Genomic DNA, 18492 nt, shown 5'->3' with positions numbered 1-18492 from the left:
GTAACACCAGTGGTACCCATACCACAGCTTGGGAATCACTGTTTTAGGGGTCCAAACTGATGTCCTTCTAGTTTCAGGAGAGTCTTGCTAGCTCTCTACATGTGATTTTTAGCAAGGTTCCTATGTCATACTCAATCAGCCAAACCCCTACAGTAAAGTTTACACACACACACACACACACACACACACACACACACACACACACACACACACACACACACACACACACACACACAGTGGAACTGACATGGATCTGAAGGTCAACAGTTACAAAACTACTCTGATTCTCAGAGGTTTTAATGACTTTCAGACACTCTGTTCACTTTCTCACTTTCACTTTGAAAACAGTGGCCATTGGGGTTTTTCTCTGCTTATCGTTGTGATAAGCCATGTGGTGGTGTGTGTGTACACGACAGGGATTACTGCCATGAGGGACAGTTGTCCCTAGGGAGGAGAACATTTTCATGCTTGGCATGATCTCTCCCCCAACCCCCCCCCCCCCTTCCTCCCCACCACCACCACACACACACACACACACACACACAAACATACAGTGTCATCACAGCTGCTCACTTTATTTTAATTGTAAAAATGTCTCTATATACTGTATGCTGCAATGCTTAATTGAGTTTCTACAGAAATATAGGATTATATCACGTTCATGCTTGTGAGATGCATGTGCTGAATTATTGTGGGATATTTTGAGAAAGGAATTTTCATTGCTGTCAATCATGCTAATGCCTCACACTGCGCAGTACATCACAGGACATGACTGTAACTGGTAGTATTAACTGTCCAAAGCAGGATTTTACACATCAAGCAGCTGAAATCTAATCGGTAACATTGGTTTATTATTAACTCTTAACATTTAATACAGCACAAAGTTGAGAAAACTAAACCTTCAGTTGTATGAAAACCTCCAAACTGCAGCAAAACCAAATGGATAATTTTTTTTAGACCTTTTGGGAAATAACAGTAAATCCTCTAAAGTGAGAACGATGTTTATTTGCTCAATCGTAAAAGCAGACAACAGAACATGTTTGGGGGAAAGTAAATGGCGTCTGATCGGTGTTGTGTTGGCTCCAAAGGTTAATGAGGTGCTTGTTCGCTTGGAGGAGAGGAGACAATAATGCTCTTTACAGAAGAGGAGGTGTTGCTCGCCTGAGGTGCTGCCATAACTACACACCCCAGATCTCATTATCAGGCTTATTGATTGGTCATAGCCACCTGCCCCTCCACCCGCAGCCCCACAAGCCCATTCACAGACACAGACGAATAGATGACATTTTTACATGCATTCAAGAGCATTGTGAAAGCATAGACAAATTTATACATGTATAGTCAACATGCTAGATATGGGCTCTCTAGCTCCAATCAAAGCCTCCTACTCGCACACACATTTCCCACACCTGGGAAAATGACACACTCCATGATGTACTTGCTCACACCCACACAGCCACTCCACACTAGATGAACACGCACACAAACACACACACTTACACACAATTTAAAATACATGGACATTTTCAGCCCCTCATGCGAAGCTGCCTTTTGTTCCAAGAGAAAATTGCTTTAATTAAAATTAGTGCAGTGATAATGGATGTGCGTCCAGCTGGATTGTCAGAGGTTTGAATGCTCCTCTGAGTCCACCCACACACTCTCGCCATCATGACATGAACCAGAAGGGAATATGTGACATTGTTCAGTAACATGTCCTTCATGTGCTTTTGTTGACATCTGCTCAGAAATAGGTGAACTCATAGAAAAGAAATACATATTGATACATAGAATACCTTAAAAAGTTATTAAACCTCCACTTTGGCTGGTTTCTTTTCTTCTCTCCGAAATGACACATTTTCAGATTCTTTAGCTTTCTGCCATGTTGTTGATGTTACTGAAAATATTTTTACAGTGATGCAGTTGCTGCAATGCTTCGAGAACAATGGAAATATAGCTGATCTGGTCTGAATGTAGACATTAATATGGAGAATCAATTAAACCTATTTATTGGCCAAAAATTGTTCCAGGATGCAAAATGGCAAATCCTCCCATCACCTAATATGGAGGTGAGTCTCTGAGTACCAGAAGAACTCCTGCAATAAATCTAAGGAAGGTGTCTCTTCTTTGCCCTCGTTTCCCACCTGCCACGACACTCCAGCCCTGACCGGCTCCACTGGGGACACGGACATGGCAGCAGTAGCACCTGGCAGGGGATGCAGTGATGGCAGAAGGTGGCACAGATTGCCACCAGTGTCACCACATGGAAACAAACTGGAGGAGAAGGAAGAGGATGGTTAAGAAATGGAGGAAGAGAAGAATGAGGAACACAGCTATGGAAAAGTGAGGTGAAAGAGCTGAAAGGATGACATAAAAAAAAAACAAATTATAATTTTTTCTTTTTAATGATCACATGGAGCGGTTCTAAAAGGATGCCTGCATTCTCTTCCTGCTGGAGGAACTTGCTGACTTTACTGTGTGTTTGACCTGGAGGCCCCCAGACCTTCCTGATGACTAAAAAGTACAATAAACCGTCATCTAGAATCAGTTTTGTACTGGAGCATGAAAAAAAACTAAAGATTTTGCATTTGATCTCAATCAAGGAGTTTGATACCTTGCATGCAGCAGTTTGAAGGTGCACCATGCTCTTTGGCCCGGTCCTTTTAGTGGAGGGCCTCTGAGGGAAGCAGTGGGTGTTGAAACAAGCTGCTTTCAGGTACAAAAGGGTCGAGGACATGAAGAGAAAAGTGGAGGGTGTGAAGTTACATTAGCTGTGATGAAGATAGGCAATGTGCTATTTCTGTTTATATAAAAATCACACATATTACAGTGGTATATTATTGATATTTATCAGGAACTAATAACATTTAAGCTTCATTATTTGCACCATTTGGATTTTCCACCAGTCAGCCCTGAATTTAAGTGTGTAAGTCTGTAACTGTATTGTAACAGACACATTTATTTCATATCCAGCAACATTTATACAGTGTCTGTGCACTTATGTCCTATCAGGACCCACCACATCTCGTTTTTATGACCATAAACAGTTGTGTTATGTGTGAATATGCACGTATTATTGTGTCGATGGTACCTTTGTGATTGGCTGTGCGCCTTAGGGGAGGCCGGAGTGGGTGGGAAGCTCTGAGAGTCGCTGCCTGCCTCCAGTTGTGTCTCGGAGCAAAGCGACGCTCAGCAGTAGCAGCAGAAGGACGAGGAGGAGGAGGACATCCCAAAGTTTGAGGCTGCTGCAGCTGGTCGGGTACAGCGGACGCACGCAGTGGACACAGAAATCAGGTTGGTGATAAATAATGCACAAATATTTACTTATGATATCTGTGTTAGAAAATAAACAAAACAGTTAAAGTAAAAATCTGTTTCAAAGCATACATTTGCAACGAGTCGGGGTGCATAAAAGATTGCGACGTAAACAATGACATGCATGTGTTTTAGTGCCGTTTAAGATGGTTTATTACAAAGTTTGATGTTCCGTCGTCGGTTCCGGTAGCTTATCCAAATTTGTGCCAAACTTTCCAAGTTATCGTCACGCTACAGACGTCGTGTCCTCCTGCAGCTCAGTCTGCCAAACCACTATTAGCTGACCACAGCCTTTCTGCCAAAGTGCAGCAGTAGTACGCAGAATGCCTCTGTTGGTTTAGAAATTAATAGACGGCTTGATGAATCAACCTCAAAAGTCCAAATAAAAACAAATAACTTTCAGGAAAAAAAAAAAACTTTGCATTTTTACCAGTATCAGATGATGTTTTTTCTCTCTATTTGAGGGGTCAAAAGTAGATCAGAGACCTCACTAGACATACCACTATAGTGGCAGTCCTTTTTACAAATTATTATTGTCTGGATTTATTGGAAACTACAAAAAAAAACAATAACAACCAAAAAACGGATTACCACCTCATGGACCAATGTACCATGAAATTGCTATGACTGTGCTTGTCTGAAAAGACAGAATTCCTTCCCCTTGTAGCTCCGATCAAGGCGCCTTCAGCAAATATAGATTGAATGAAATTATCATGCTGAGCTGGGGTGTATTTTTTTTTTTTTCCTCTGAACCCCCCCACCCCCACCCCCTTTAGGACAGCACAGATGAATACATTCTGAACAGCTTGCACAATGCAGGTGAATTTAATTTCGAGCTGTCACTCAGAGTAAAAATCGAATTTCCCTTCGTGATGTATTTTCAATTTAATTTGCTCTTTCAGGTTTGCAGTTGATGCTGATAGGGAAACTGCGTCGTCAGTCCATTTACACTCTATCTGTGACAACTCCCTAGCAGTTATTGTGTAATTGGATCTAGTTCCTGGCCACGGAGGTGTAGGCTTTGGCCCATCCTGCACCTTATCATTTACCCAGTGCAGGACTCTGAAATCTGTGCCAGGCATTGGATGCCTCACAGCCTTACTGCCTTCCTCCATCCGTATTGTCTTATGTTACAGTGACAACTGCTGAATTATTTACCCCGACTTGTTAGCTATAATGAGTAATCTAAGTTTTGGTATCTGGAATCTCATGGAGGTCGCCGCAGCAGAGGACAGAGGTCCAGTGTGGTTCTGAGACCAGATTTCAGATTAAACTGTAAAAGATCCTCAAAGCAGAGAGATTCTTATCTCTTCCTGCTTGAATGAAAGTAATAAGACCACTCACCCAAGTGTCTACAGCATGCTGCTGATGGCTGCATCGCAGGAAGGTCAAGTAGCTGTATGCTTTTTGTTATGGTTTGTGATGAATTAAGTTTTTATATAGCCTGATGAAGGCTATTTACAAAAATATTTGTGTCTTAATGCCTAACAATTAATGGCAAGCCATTGGGATTGTCTTTACAAACTGTTGTTCTCCAACCAATTATTGATAAATAAAAAAATTGGAAGTTTTTTCCGGCAGGAACTGAGCAGAACTGAGTAAAAAATATGTAAAATGTTCCTTTTCAATGAAATGGTGCAGGCATACAAACAAGGTGTTGTGGGTTTGAAAATTTCAAACCATGAAAACATAGTTTCAGTTAATAGTTAATTTAGAATAAACTGTAAAACTGGGCCTGTCACAGTGTGCAGCAAGATGACTTCAACAAAAACTATTTAAGGGGAAACTAAAAGGGAAAACTGTGTGTTAAAGCGTTTAATCAGTAGTTGTGAAAATGAGCAATGGTCTGTGGCTACTTCACTTTATTGTCCACTCTCAGTTTACCAAGTCTGATGAATACACAGCATGAGTGGCAATGCTGATTGGCAGGAAGCTCACTGTGTCATCATGCAAATGACCTGTAATGGGAGGAGAGTTGGAAAGGAAAGAGGAAACCGAGGTGGGTTTAGCCACAAGCCCTCCTCACACTCCTGTCAGGATACACAGTATTACATGGAGTACATTAGTGAATCAGGCTCTCCGGGACACAGCTGTCTCACCGTGTCACTGCCAATCTCTGTTATTAGCTCTGATATCTTATATCATTTACTCTGTATTGCTCACCAAAGGTTGCTTTATTGCATTGTTTGGCGCTTGTTTAAAACCAGCTGAGTGAGGCGGTGGGGTCACTGCAACGTTCTGAAAGCTATAATTTAAATTTAATACTGAGGTATGGTTCAGATCTGAAATTACTTTTTCATGTGGAGGCATAAAGCAAGAAATCACCTGTACGTTTTGTGGCACTTCTGTATATTGCTTGTGAAATAATAGCAATGTTACAATGAGCGTGATTCAATTTGACTGTATATTGTGTGGCAGGACGGCACACAGAGTCATAAACATCCTATTTGCTGTCCCTAAGAGCCACCTCGTACAAAAACCAGCAGGAAGGTAGAATGGCTCTCATGAAAATTACTTCTGTCTCAGTGCAGAGGAGACGCAGCCGAGTCATCGTGGGTCTTCAACCTTGACAAGCTAGAGTGAGGCGATCCCCCAAGACGCAGTGGTTTTGATTTCCTGTTGAAGATCAGCCATCAAATATTCATCGAGGCCATAATCTATCAGCTTTGATATCTGACACAGGGACCAGGATTTATTGTCGCAGCTCCATCTGAGCTCAGAGACCCCACAGCACAAGTCTATGAACTCACTGGAAGTAGCAGAAGAAGAAAAGACGTGAGGCCAGTTTGCTTATTCTAATGAAATCTGCTGATGAGCCCTGAAGTAAAGTGTGCAGATAAGCTCTCATCTGAGGGGGCTTTAGCACCCCACACACCACCCCGCTGTAAGCTCAGTAACCAAACCTTCACTTCAGCAAGGTGATATATCCGAGTCTTTGCGATGCCTTCTTCTTTGTTTAATCCGTGCTCGGGACTCCAACCGGTGGCTTCTTTTGTCTCTGGGGATCAGAGCCGTCAGCAGCACCCTGCTGAGCAAACTTATTTCAGCCTCACTGTCTGAATCAGCACTTTGTCCATTGTTGAGTATTTAAAGCTGCTTTCTTTCTCTAAAGGTGGACTGAATTTTATGGGCATCACACCCTGACATTGTACTTTCACGTCCATGATTTGTGGGCCAGATGGTTTCGAAGTGTTTCTGCCTCGACTGAAAGGCATTGTTTTACATCCTGGCTCACAGTTGCTTTGACATTTCAGTTAACGAAGTGTCTACATGAATTTATTTGTATTTTTTTTGTGCTGACTCTCAGCCCTCCTCCACCTTGGTTTTGAGCAACTGTTGTGTGGGCAGGGCATGTAATATCTATGGCCTTCATTGTGGGCTGGTTGACTGGCTGGCAGTGGCTCCTTTCTGTCCCGGTGGACTTGACAGAATGGCTGCCTGATGGAAGGAAAGTGCTGTCTTCTGACTTTTAGAGTGCTGACATCTCCATATTGGCTGTCACACACACACACACACACACACACACACACACACACACACACACACACACACACACACACACACACACACACACACACACCACTTTCATTCTGCCCAAATCTCATCTCTGTTTTTCTTTTTTGTTCTTCACCTCCCTGCTTTTTCTCTGCCTCTTACCTCCAAATGCATGTGATTGATGCCGCCTGACCCCTCGTTCTCCCCAGACAGCTGCGTCCCTCTGCTCTGTCTGAATGCAGACGTGAATCATTGGGATTAGCATTCTGCTCGCCACCTTTCTTCCCAGCTTCTGTCGTCTCTTTTGCTCTGTTTCCACTTAACTCATGCCTGTTTCTCTGCCTCCTCTTTCTTCATCGTTCATCTGGCCACCTCTCAGCTTATGACCGGGTCTTCCCTGGCTGCACTGTTAGCTGTCGTCACTGTTGCCTTGACAACAGCGGGGGTCTTTCAAGGTGAACTGTTGTCAGCTGCTCTCTTACACCATCTCTCATCCCCTTATCGTTTTCTGTCTTAATGCAGAAAAGTCCACCCACGGGCTTTCACCCACTCACTGCTGACCATCACTCTCCTTTCGTCCTCATCGTTGTGTGAATATTTCATGCTGGTGATTTGTGAATTAAATATAGAATCTAGGTGGAAATGATTGGGCTGACATTTATTCACATTGACTTGTGGGACAGATGGGGGTTTAGAGCTGATTAAAGCGGTGGTGGTGGGAAACAGGAGAGAAAGGTGGGTTTCTTTCGCTGCCTGTCAGCACGCCTGCATCAGTGAGGTCGATGACTGGAAGCGACAAATGTGTTTCTGGAGTCTCTTGCCTTTGAGTCAAACCCCCCCCCCCCCCCCCCCCCCCCCCCCGAGGGTTTCATAAGAGGACAAAAAAAATGTAGAGCTTAGAGAGCCATGACTTGGTCGAATAAAACTCACTCTGTGAGTGTGAGCATTTATAATATTTTTATCGCCACTAATATTTTCAGTGACATTTATTTCGGACTATTTACTATTTAGCAGAGGGGGCAGAAAACCTTGCGAGTACTACGTAATATTCAGAGGTCTCATAATTTCAAACCTGTGGTCTGTAGATCCCCTTTTGTAAGTACATGAAAACACGTACAGATCAAGGAAAAAGAAAAATTTCCAGCAAAGGGCCAAAATGTAACTAGTTTTTCGCATGTTTGTACAAATTTAAAGCAGGAACATGTTTGTTAAAAATCTGTACAAAGGGTCTTTTTGGATTTCTTGAGCTATATTTTGTGAACCAGTGCATGAAATACAAGGAGCTCTGCATATCCCATAGAACAACTTATATCTACCCAGCACTTCAGAAAATATGGTTCAATTTTAAACCCTGTATGCCATATTGATCCATGTGCTATGGATCAAATACAGTAAATACATTATAGACATGTATACATTAATATACTGTACATAAACTATCTTTATGTACATTGTAGTGTAAAGTGAAATTACAATACAATATTTATTTGAGCACTTTTTTCACTCCCACACAACCTTGCACTATTTTGTGTATATCAATGTAAGAGTTTGATCTTTAGACATTAGGACATGTTGGACAACATATACTGTATATATATATATATATATATATATATATATATATAAGAGAAGCACAGCACAGGTGGGAGTGAAGGACAGGATGTTATAGAGCACATATTATGGGCCATTATTAAGACTCACCACATTATGAGTCAGTTGTGATCAGCAGCAGGACATCCAGCTTCCAGTCCCGTCCTTTCACTGGGACTCTATCAAAGTGTTCCCCAGTGGCAGTGATACACAGCAGTGCTTCAGGCTGTCAGGGAGAGTGACACAAACATCCAGGAGAGAAGACGGAGCAGGCTGGAGACTCCTGATGGGAGACTCCTGATGTCTGAAGATCTGATCCCACTCGCCGTTATTTGGAGAAAGGTGCGGTTAACCGTGCAGCAGATGACGCTGTCAGGGAAGAGTTTCAGCTGTAAATCAAGCCCCAATGTGTTTAGTTAAAACAAAGCTGGAATGATTTAGATGATGACTTTTGATTTCTCTCAGTTTTGTTGCAGGGGTGACCTTGAGAATCACTATATACGCTGATAGAGAAAATAGACGTCGTGTTCATCTGTGCTGGTGATGAAATGATAGATTGTCTGCAGCTTTGAAGATGGAATTCTTCAGCTGCATTGCTGCTGTTGAGAGGGCTTTGTTTTGCCCCTTTGATCCTTCATGTGTGCACAGCTCCATTTGTCTTTCCCTCTGTCGCTGCATCCCTTATTTTTCCTGGTTCACTACAAGTTTAGCATGGTTAGCTCATGCAAACAGTTTCATACAATAGTGGGCCACTTTGATTCTTTAGAAATGCCTAACAGTGAGATCTGTTGTTGATGTTTATGACGATGGACAGGTTCCTGAATAATTACTCTATACAAAGTGTGTTGCCCTCTGTTATGTGGCTGTATGTTTTTTTTTTTTAAAAGGTCAGCAGTCTTCAGTGCTTTCCTCTCGCAGCCCTGCCCTCTTATTTGCATGAACACTCAGTAAAAAAAACAGGAGGCTCTCTCTCGCTCACTCTCTCACTCTCTCTCTCTTCCTCTCTCTCTCTCAATGTGCCTTTATATCTGTCTCACACACAAATACAGACCTTTTTCTACACATCCAAGTATGTGAGCAAAGCCGAATGACTGGCTGCGTTGGAAATGCAGAATATTTAATTGCCCAACTTTATCACCATTACTGTAGCTCCTGACTGTCTGCCAGCCTAATAATGACAGAGGCTATCTGAGGAGCTGGGTGCTCATGAGCTGAGATACAAGCCAAGCGTAAAGAGAAATGATTCCACAGACACTTTGTCTCCCTCAACTGCTAAAAATACCTGTAAGACCTACGGTCATGTTTGGGTCTGTAAAGTTTTGTGACTCATTGTTTTAAAAATACCAGTGAACAGGTTAAGCTGCACATGATGAAGTAAAATAGGGTTGGTACTTGGAGAGCGTTTGTTGTTGTGCACAGCTCACGGTGATTCGGTGATTCGGTCCCAATCGTGCTCATTAGCCACAGACACACTGCAGGTGTCAGCTCCCTGAGGTGACAAATGAACTGAGGCAAACACAGATCTATTACCACAAAAATAAAAATCAAATATATCAATAAGGCTTAATGATGAATGGTATCAAAACATTTTCACTGGAGGCCTCCACCTTGTTTTGTATAACAGCATTGCTTCTATAGTGATGTGATGGGGATACCCACCTGAGCTTGTGGATCTTGCATAGCTCCCCTCTGCCTTTTCTTCAGGTCCACTTTATCTTTATGAGCAGCCAATTGGAAAGGGTTAATTAAATTCCCAGCAGGCTGCAGCTGAGACTGGGAACATTTTCTCTCTCTCTCTCTCTCTCTCTCTCTCTCTCTCTCTCTCTCTCTCTCTCTCTCTTGCCACTTGCTCTCCAATGCTCTTTTCTCCCTTTCTCTTTGTTTCTAAAGTCTAATTACTTTTAGAGAGTGGCTTTACTCAGGCTATACATAATGACAAATCAAGGCTGTCTCTGCACTGAACATTGTAGAGGCTGACTGGGCTGTGTGCTTGAAGGGGGAGGGCAGTTGTGGTCTGGACCCCTCCTGTTGAAAAGATCCTGCTTGGTTTCGATTTGTTTGATTGTGGATATTTGAGGTGGGCAGAGAGCCCAGAAAGAGCTAAAGGACACCCAAGAAGAGCCAAACAGCTCAGCAAAACAATTATTGAAACCACATGGCAAAGAATATGTCAGATTTTTGTAGAAATGACCTGGAATTTTTCTCTACAGTGACCTCAAACTCTAACTTAAGACTAACAGAAAGAAAACCCTCCCATCCCACATAAACTGACTAATAATGCACCATCAATTTTCCCTTGTTACCTAAACACGGCTGTTATGTCAAATACGCTAATTCCTGGAAATGTTTTGAAGAATTACAATGTTTATAAGCCCAAACACATTTCCTTTACTTGGTTTAAAAATTCAGGATTCAGGCATTTCACCACCACTTAAGAGCACATAAGAAAGTTTTTATAATAATAAACAAAGCTTTAACTAGTTTTCTGACCCACAAACTAAAACAGATGGACCTCAAAGTCCTTTTTATGCTGAATTTGAATCTTTCTCAAATTTGAATTTTTTTTTTTCTCCTTTGATAATCCAAACTGTTGCTTGTACACAAAGCAACATTTTTCTTCATTTACTCATGGTTCTGGCCACCTGGCCACTTTAAATCCAATAATCTCTTTCAGCTCTGTTTTTGGTATCTATTTTTCCTGGCTATTTTGTTGCTAAATGTTCCACTATGTTCACTAGCTTGTCTGTAACTGTGTTTGTCTGCCCGTTGTTGCTGAGCAGGCAGTGTGCAGTGGGGTTTTATAGTTTCAAAGTACCTGCCATGGCTGATAACAACACTGAGTGAGCCAAAATATGAACGTGGCTGAACAATGAGCTGGAACTTCAAGGGGCGCTGCAGATTTGGGCGATACCTCTCTTTAGGTTCATTGCTACAAGTGACCCCTTTTCCATCGACACAATTTTTTCACATTACTTGATGAAGCACATTGTACAAATTTAAAAACAAATCTTGATTATTTGAACTTGTAGTAATTGAACTTGATTGTACTGTCGACTGAAGCATTTAAAGCTCTGAATTTGTGTGTGTATGTGTGTGTGTGTAAGACACCGCAGGAGGTGGATAGAGGAGGGAAAAGGTGACACTCTGGTCACCTGAGAGGTAACTAAATCATTTTAAGCTCTCTTCATTTAATTTACCCTGATGAGTTCTGTCAACATTAGTTTGACAAATGGCTCTGTGAGAAAGTGATGACAGTGACGCTGTGTGTGCATGGGAGTGTGTGTGAGCGCACTATGTGTAAATGGACCTCTCTGGCTGCTGTATACAATATAGCCTCCTGTATGCTTGATCTGTTTCGCCGAAGTGAGCATAAGTTTGCCTGCTTCTCTACGTGACCATGCCATAGTGTTTTTTTTAATATGAATGAGTCTCCTGTGGAGGACTGTTTGTGTGTGTGTGTGTGTGTGTGTGTGTGTGTGTGTGTGTGTGTGTGTGTGTGTGTGTGTGTGTGTGTGTGTGTGTGTGTGTGTGTGTGTGTGTGTGTGTGTGTGTGTGTGTGTGTTTGTGTGTGAGAGGGAGAGAGAGATGTCAATCTAAGGACTTTTTGATGAAGACTGACGAGTGTCCGCTTCACTTCCCTTCATCTCAGGGGTCTCGTCGGGTGCTTTGAGGAAGTGTCCTGGACGAGCAGTGGAGTGGGCGAGAACTAAAGCGAGACAATTCTGATGGACGACAGTATGTCCATGTGTGTGTGTGTGTGTGTGTGTGTGTGTGTGTGTGTGTGTGTGTGTGTGTGTGTGTGTGTGTGTGTGTGTGTGTGTGTGTGTGTGTGTGAATAAGTCATTGGGAGGTAGAGGGAGGACAGACAGAGATTGCTCACTTTATTTTCCTCCTCGTTAAGTCTCACTCCCACCATCACCCTCCATCAGCTTCACACACACACACACACACACACACACACACACACACACACACACACACACACACACACACACACACACACACACACACACCTATGACTGAACTCTCTAAGTCACTGACTCCACAAAAAAATACAGTATATACAGTACAGTGTAAAAATACTATGGTCTACCTGCTGCATACATTTTCCCTTTTCAGAGGGAAATAATGCTTTTTCTCTCTCATCATTGAGACCATTTGTCCTCTCCTCCATTCATCATCCACTCTCTCTCAGTGATGAGTTGGAGATAATGGAGAAAAGCTGCCATTAATAAATATAGGGCGGATAGGATCTGATGAGGAGGTTTTGTTCGTATCTTTTAGCGGCTCATATGAGGCGAATGCCGTTGCGTGTGTGTGTGTGGCCCTGGCTCAGTGAGGGAGTGCAGGCCTGCTCAGTGGTGGCACTGGGACAATCCAGGGTGAAGTTGTGAAGCTGTATGATGAATGTGTGTGTGTGTGTGTCTGTGTGTGTGTGTGTGTGTGTGTGTGTGTGTGTGTGTGTGTGTGTGTGTGTGTGTGTGTGTGTGTGTGTGTGTGACTGAGTGGGCAGCTGACAGCAGGATTCGACTGCATCCCTTTGTGTTTATATGTTCGAGTTTCCCGGTACAGCGACCGTCTGTTGTTGTTGAGTTCGGTATCAAACACCAGTATGATTTTAGTCCTGTTTAAAATGTGTTTGAGAGAGTAATGAAAATAATACTGAAAGCTGGCATAAAATATTGAGCTTTATTGTTCATGATGTAGTTATTCTATTCTTCATGTTTTGAACAGATATTTCCTGATCATTCATCATTTACGCATGTACTTTTCTGACAAGTTTGGCATATTTTGTTAAACAAAGACCAGAGCTTCTTAGAACATTTTTATATTTTTCAAAGGTTTTTGAAATTTTAAAATATGAATATATGATGGCACTAAAACTTCCATATCATGTCACATCAATGACACTGTCCAAACTCCTGGATCTAGCTGGTCCTGGCCTTACCTGCTGGCTTATCTTGAATAAACCTCATTAAAGCTTGGCCAGTAGGAGATCACTCTTAATGCCACAGGCCAAGAACATTAGATAATAGTGATCAAATAACTGCTGATGAATAGTACTGCCAAAAAGCTTAAGGATTTGGTCTGAAGTTGGGTCTGAAAGTCTCAGTTTGAAAGCATTCCTGATGTGCAGCTGCAGATGTGCGACATTGTCTGGTGTTATGAATGTCTTCGAAAAATAGGTCAGAAAAACCTTGTTCAGTTTCAAGGTTTTTCTGACCTATTTTGGGGTTTTACAACTCACATAACTCAAAGGCAGTGAAAGCCTGCAATTGCTTACATGTACGCAGCAGGTCTATTTTGTACACACACGGAAGTGCACAATCATTCACAGTGTGAGTGCCACCTCCCAGGTGTGTCATCCTGTTGCCAGCCTGATGCACGGAGCACCCTGGAGACACTGGCTGATGAAGTGGCAAATAGAAAACCTTTGAACTGAGCCCGACAGAGAGAGAGAGAGAGAGACAGACAGAGTGTATGGAAAAAAACATTTTGCCATGGTCATGCAGAGGAGAGTCGGTCCTGTTTGTACCAGCAAACCTCCACGCTCTCCTCTACTGCTGCCTGTTCACCGCGGGAACCTCTGCTCTGTCCATCCATCTTCAGCTCCTCCATCAATCTTCATAATTTCCTTTTCATCTTCTGTTTTCTGTCCTCCTACGTTCCTGTTTTTATCTTGTTACACTGAGTCACAGGTCTGTTTTAATGTCTCCGTGTTGGGGAGAGCCGAGGCCAGAGGCATCGTGGTTTCAGGTTGTCTGTCTCAGGCTCGAGAACACAATATCTCTAAAATGTTATGGGCAAATTTCGTAAAATTTGGCACAAACATTCACCGAAGGATGCATGGGTTCGATTTTGGAGGTCAAAGTTCAAGGTGACCTCACACCATTCCCATTGAATCCAATATCTCAGGAAAGCCTCAAGGGAATTTCAAATTCGCCACAATCGTTCACTTAGACTCAAAGATGATCTGGTTCAATTTTGGTCTCAAAGGGGAAGTTCACTGTGACTTCATGTCTGTACCATTCTTGTTAATTGATGCCAAAACTCAAACAAACAAAAAGAGAGATTAGGACCATATTTAACATTTGGTCACATATTTAATTGATTGCACTCATCTTGAGTGTCCACCTTGAAACTGTGTTCATTTTATAGATATTCTGTGATGTCAGCATACAAAAATGTGTGTGAAGCATCCATGTTTTAGAATTTGTTGCTTCTTTGCAACAACATCCATACTAGAAGCATTGTTGACTATTATGGCTACAACTTTGTGCCTCATCAGTCCCAGTTTTATTGGCCCAATTCCTTCAAAATCTTCACTACATATGAGTCTGGGCAAACATGGATGGAAACTGCAACTTGACTGTCTGGCAGAGGCAAACAATCACAAGGCAGTAATTCCAGTTCTTTTTATCTCACATAGTCATAATGCTCCCCCCATACAGGCAATAACTAAGTCACCATAAATTTAAAATAAATTAAAATCTGTCTTAATCCCTATAAATCTGCTCATTCTTCCTCCCCAGTACATCAACTTAAAATTTAAAATCACTTCTCTCTTTCTCCCTTTCTGCCTCTCTGACCCTATGCATCTTCTTGCCTTTTTCTCTCTTAGCGTGCACACACACACATACACACACACACATACACACACACACGCACGCACGCACGCACGCACGCACGCACGCACACACACACACACACACACACACACACACACATGCACACAGTGCTCTCCATATCTGTTGGTATCACATTTTGTCTAAGCAAATAGCCCCGTCACCAGGCTATTCAGACGTATGAGCAGGTAAAAATGGTTGATGTATCGCATATCCTTGATGATTTGAAACCCGATCTGCTGCAGGAGATGTGATTTTAGATTATTAATGAGGCTCCATGACACTTTGTCTTTCCCTCCATCATGTGGGCGAATGAATGAAGGGGGTCAACAAGTGAACGAATGGCCCACTGTAACAGTGCACTGACAAATGGGGGTGAGGTAATGCGGTAACAGTGTTTATAATCACACATTCATTACTGCTAATGCGGCCATAATGACACCATAATCAGCTTCCTAATTGAGTGTCAATACAGGGGATGCCGGTGCTGTGTTCTCCCTGCAGATGGCTAATGTCACTGTCACTGTTAATTATTGAGCAGAGGGTCGTAATAATCAGATTGTATGGTGAAATGACTTAATCCTCTTATGGTCCGCATTTGAAACAATGGAAAAAATGGAAATGTTGTGCAGTGGAGGTTTTATTTTGAGGCATTTGAATGGAAAATGGTATGCACTGATAAAGGTGCTTTTTTATGTGTGCAGTCTACAATGTTTGGCTCCCATTGAACCCAAAATCACGGCAAAGCGTGATATTGACACACCCATCCACTAAAGCAAAATGTGAGATAGCTACGCTTGGGGTTGTCTCGGTGGGAGGGTTACACATTCTGATGTAGTGGACCGGTGTGTCTATTGCACATTTTGAAGATATGAAAGTTACATGCATGTAAATGTCACCTTAAGAAGGATCATGTGACCATGGAGCTGCAATAGAGGCCTTGAGACCAAGTACAAAGGACAGGTTTTTTGTGGTATTTGTCACAGACTGCCATGCAGTTCAATGAGGTTCAAATCCAAGTGGTGTCAAGGTGTTTTTATTTGTTAATTTTTTTCTAACCGTAACCATGTTTTTTCTCCCTAACCCCAACCATGTGACATGCGCGTCCACTTCAGCAAAACTTGTAAGTGTCATGCCTAGACATCGCCAAGCGTAGCTACCTCAAGTTTTTGCTGTAGCGGACGGGCATGTCAATTTCAGACTTTGCCATGATGCCGGGTTGCACACATGCACACACACAAAATGGCGATGTGCTCCCCTCCCATCAGGAGCAACTTGGGCTTCAGTGTTTTACCCAGGGACACTTTGAAATGTGGAAAGGAGGAACTGGAGTTTGAACTGTCAACCTTACAATCAGTGGGCAACTTGTTCTACCATCTGAGCCACAGTCACTTAAAATTATATTGTTATGTCGTCCATTTTAAATGTATTAATTATTATTAGTACACTAATTATTATTAGTGAGATTTTTGACAGTTTTCTAACCAGGTGCCTTTGTTTCTTTTAGGTTGGGAGTGGTGGCTCAGCTTCACCAGGAACATCTGATGACGGCAGGTCTGGTAACACCCTCATATCAGCTGAAGACTACTGGAACATCCCCATGAACAGATGCTGCATTCAAATGAAGCCACGTCTTTTTTTTTAACGTACCTGACAGACAAACTCAGACCTTCTCAAAACATTTTCTATGTCTTATTGCTTCTCGGCTTGTCAAGAGAGGCATTTTTTAAAGCGATCATCCCGAAGGGAAACGTTGGAAGAGACTTATTTCTGCATTCGACAGCTCTGACCCACCTATCACGCTCCAACTAGCCGGGCGAAAGGGAAAACTTTGCATTTAGCAGGCATCCTCAGAAAAGGTTATGCACTGTTTTGTATTCAGGACCACTGATCGGCTGACCTTCCAGTCTAATTAGCCACATACAAACACCCACACATGTATGCACACAGAAACACACACACCTGGTTTCTGGTCTCTGCAGATGGTTTAAATAGTCTTGTGTTTGTAACACTTGTGTCTGCCTCTCAGTTCAGTACCACAATACCCAGACACACACTCAAACAGCTGAACCCAACTGGGTGTTAGAAGTCCATCCGCACACTATTAACTCTCTTAGAGAGCATTGACCTTGACACTGATTGTGTTTGTGTGTGTGTTTGCATTTGCAGGAGGAAGTGTCCTGTCCTGTCTGCTCTGATTGAAAGTGAGAATGAGAGCTGATGTGGCAGACTGGCTCTGATAAATACGGTAAAACGAAATTACCGCCTGAGGCTCAAATAAGAGAGCCACATTAGACTGTTCAGTCGCTCCCTCAAATGTGTGACACAAAAAAGTAGTCCATATTAATTGAGAAGTGTGTGTGTGTGTGTGTGTGTGTGTGTGCGTGTGCGTGTGCGTGCACATGTGTGTGTCTGTCTGTCTGTCTGTCTGTCTGTCACATTGTCAGAGCAGATTAGGACCAGAACTGTCTGGGTCGTGTCACTTTGACTGAGCTAGATTTGATTAAATAAACTGGCCACCAGAGGAAACAACACCTGTCATAATCAGAACACACACCCCTTATATCCATCACACTCTCTGACCTGAAGATTGATCAGGAGCCTTCCTCCTTGCTACGTACCTGCTGACTTAGGCTACCTAACTTTTTTTTAAGGTCATACGCCCTTCACCCAAAAAACAGGGTCTGCATTATAGAACTTGTAAACTGACATCCTTTCCCTAAGCATCGCCCCTCATGAACACCTTCCCTTCCTTCTCTGCACCTCCACCCAACACACCAACCATTCAGTCAGAGTGTAAGCCCTGTCTTCGGGCCCCGTGGAGGATGAATGATGTGTCCACACTTGACTATGAGTTGCTGCTGTCGCCGGCCAGCTCCTCGCTCCCCGGTAGTCCTGGCGGTGGCAGCAGCAGCAGCCCCCCTCTGGCCTTGGTGGGGGTGGACACAGAGCAGCGTACTGCCTTGGCTTTTGTAGGCCTCCTCATGCTCTTCCTGGTCTTCCTGTTGGTCAGATGCTTCAGGATCCTGCTGGACCCCTACAGCCGCATGCCTGCATCATCCTGGACTGACCACAAGGAGGGACTGGAGAGGGGTCAGTTTGATTATGCACTGGTGTAGGGTGAATTGGGCGTGTACTGGGGGATATTTCATTGCGCACAAACAAACTCTTTTGAAGCATGGACCGATTTAGACATGAAGATGGACAGTGACAATGCATTTTGTGAATGCACTCTACGGAGGGGGTTGTGTGTGTGTGTGTGTGTGTGGGGGGGGGGGGGGTTGCTGGACTAAACCTGATTTATATCACTGTGTGCTGGTGTAAATATGAGGCTGCAGGACTGTATGTAACCGTAACAACTGTGGTTCAACAAGAGGCTCACCCTGCAGGCCAAACACTCACTCAAATCCAGATGTTGGACCATGAAGGACAGAAGCAATGAGCTGCACACCTGCCTTAACCCTGACCT

At 43.0% G+C, this 18492-nt stretch overlaps 1 protein-coding gene and 1 long non-coding RNA gene across 2 annotated transcripts; one reads left to right on the top strand and one right to left on the bottom strand.

The window, feature by feature from the left end:
* Positions 1-1835: 1835 nt before the first annotated feature.
* LOC138198848 (uncharacterized) lies at positions 1836-7164 on the bottom strand. Its single transcript, XR_011178302.1, has 4 exons — positions 6970-7164; positions 3089-3248; positions 2612-2703; positions 1836-2271 (listed from the first exon to the last, which is right to left on the bottom strand). It is a non-coding gene; the product is annotated as an uncharacterized lncRNA (long non-coding RNA).
* LOC138198847 (cortexin-1) lies at positions 3179-18287 on the top strand. The gene is made up of 2 exons (XM_069150544.1): positions 3179-3291; positions 16531-18287. The coding sequence occupies exon 2, from the start codon at positions 17759-17761 to the stop codon at positions 18140-18142; it is 384 nt and encodes a 127-aa protein (XP_069006645.1). The 5' UTR covers positions 3179-3291; positions 16531-17758; the 3' UTR covers positions 18143-18287.
* The last annotated feature ends 205 nt before the right edge of the window (positions 18288-18492 follow it).

This window comes from Embiotoca jacksoni, unplaced genomic scaffold (genome assembly GCF_022577435.1).
Source record: "Embiotoca jacksoni isolate LCO1_2020_lvr unplaced genomic scaffold, fEmbJac1.0.p SCAF_16, whole genome shotgun sequence".
Lineage (NCBI taxonomy): Eukaryota > Metazoa > Chordata > Actinopteri > Embiotocidae > Embiotoca > Embiotoca jacksoni.
This window is presented reverse-complemented; position numbering and strand designations above follow the sequence as displayed.

Excerpts from the sequence above, each read along its gene's own strand:
- LOC138198847 (XM_069150544.1), top strand. The coding sequence starts at position 17,759 with ATGAACACCTTCCCTTCCTTCTCTGCACCTCCACCCAACACACCAACC.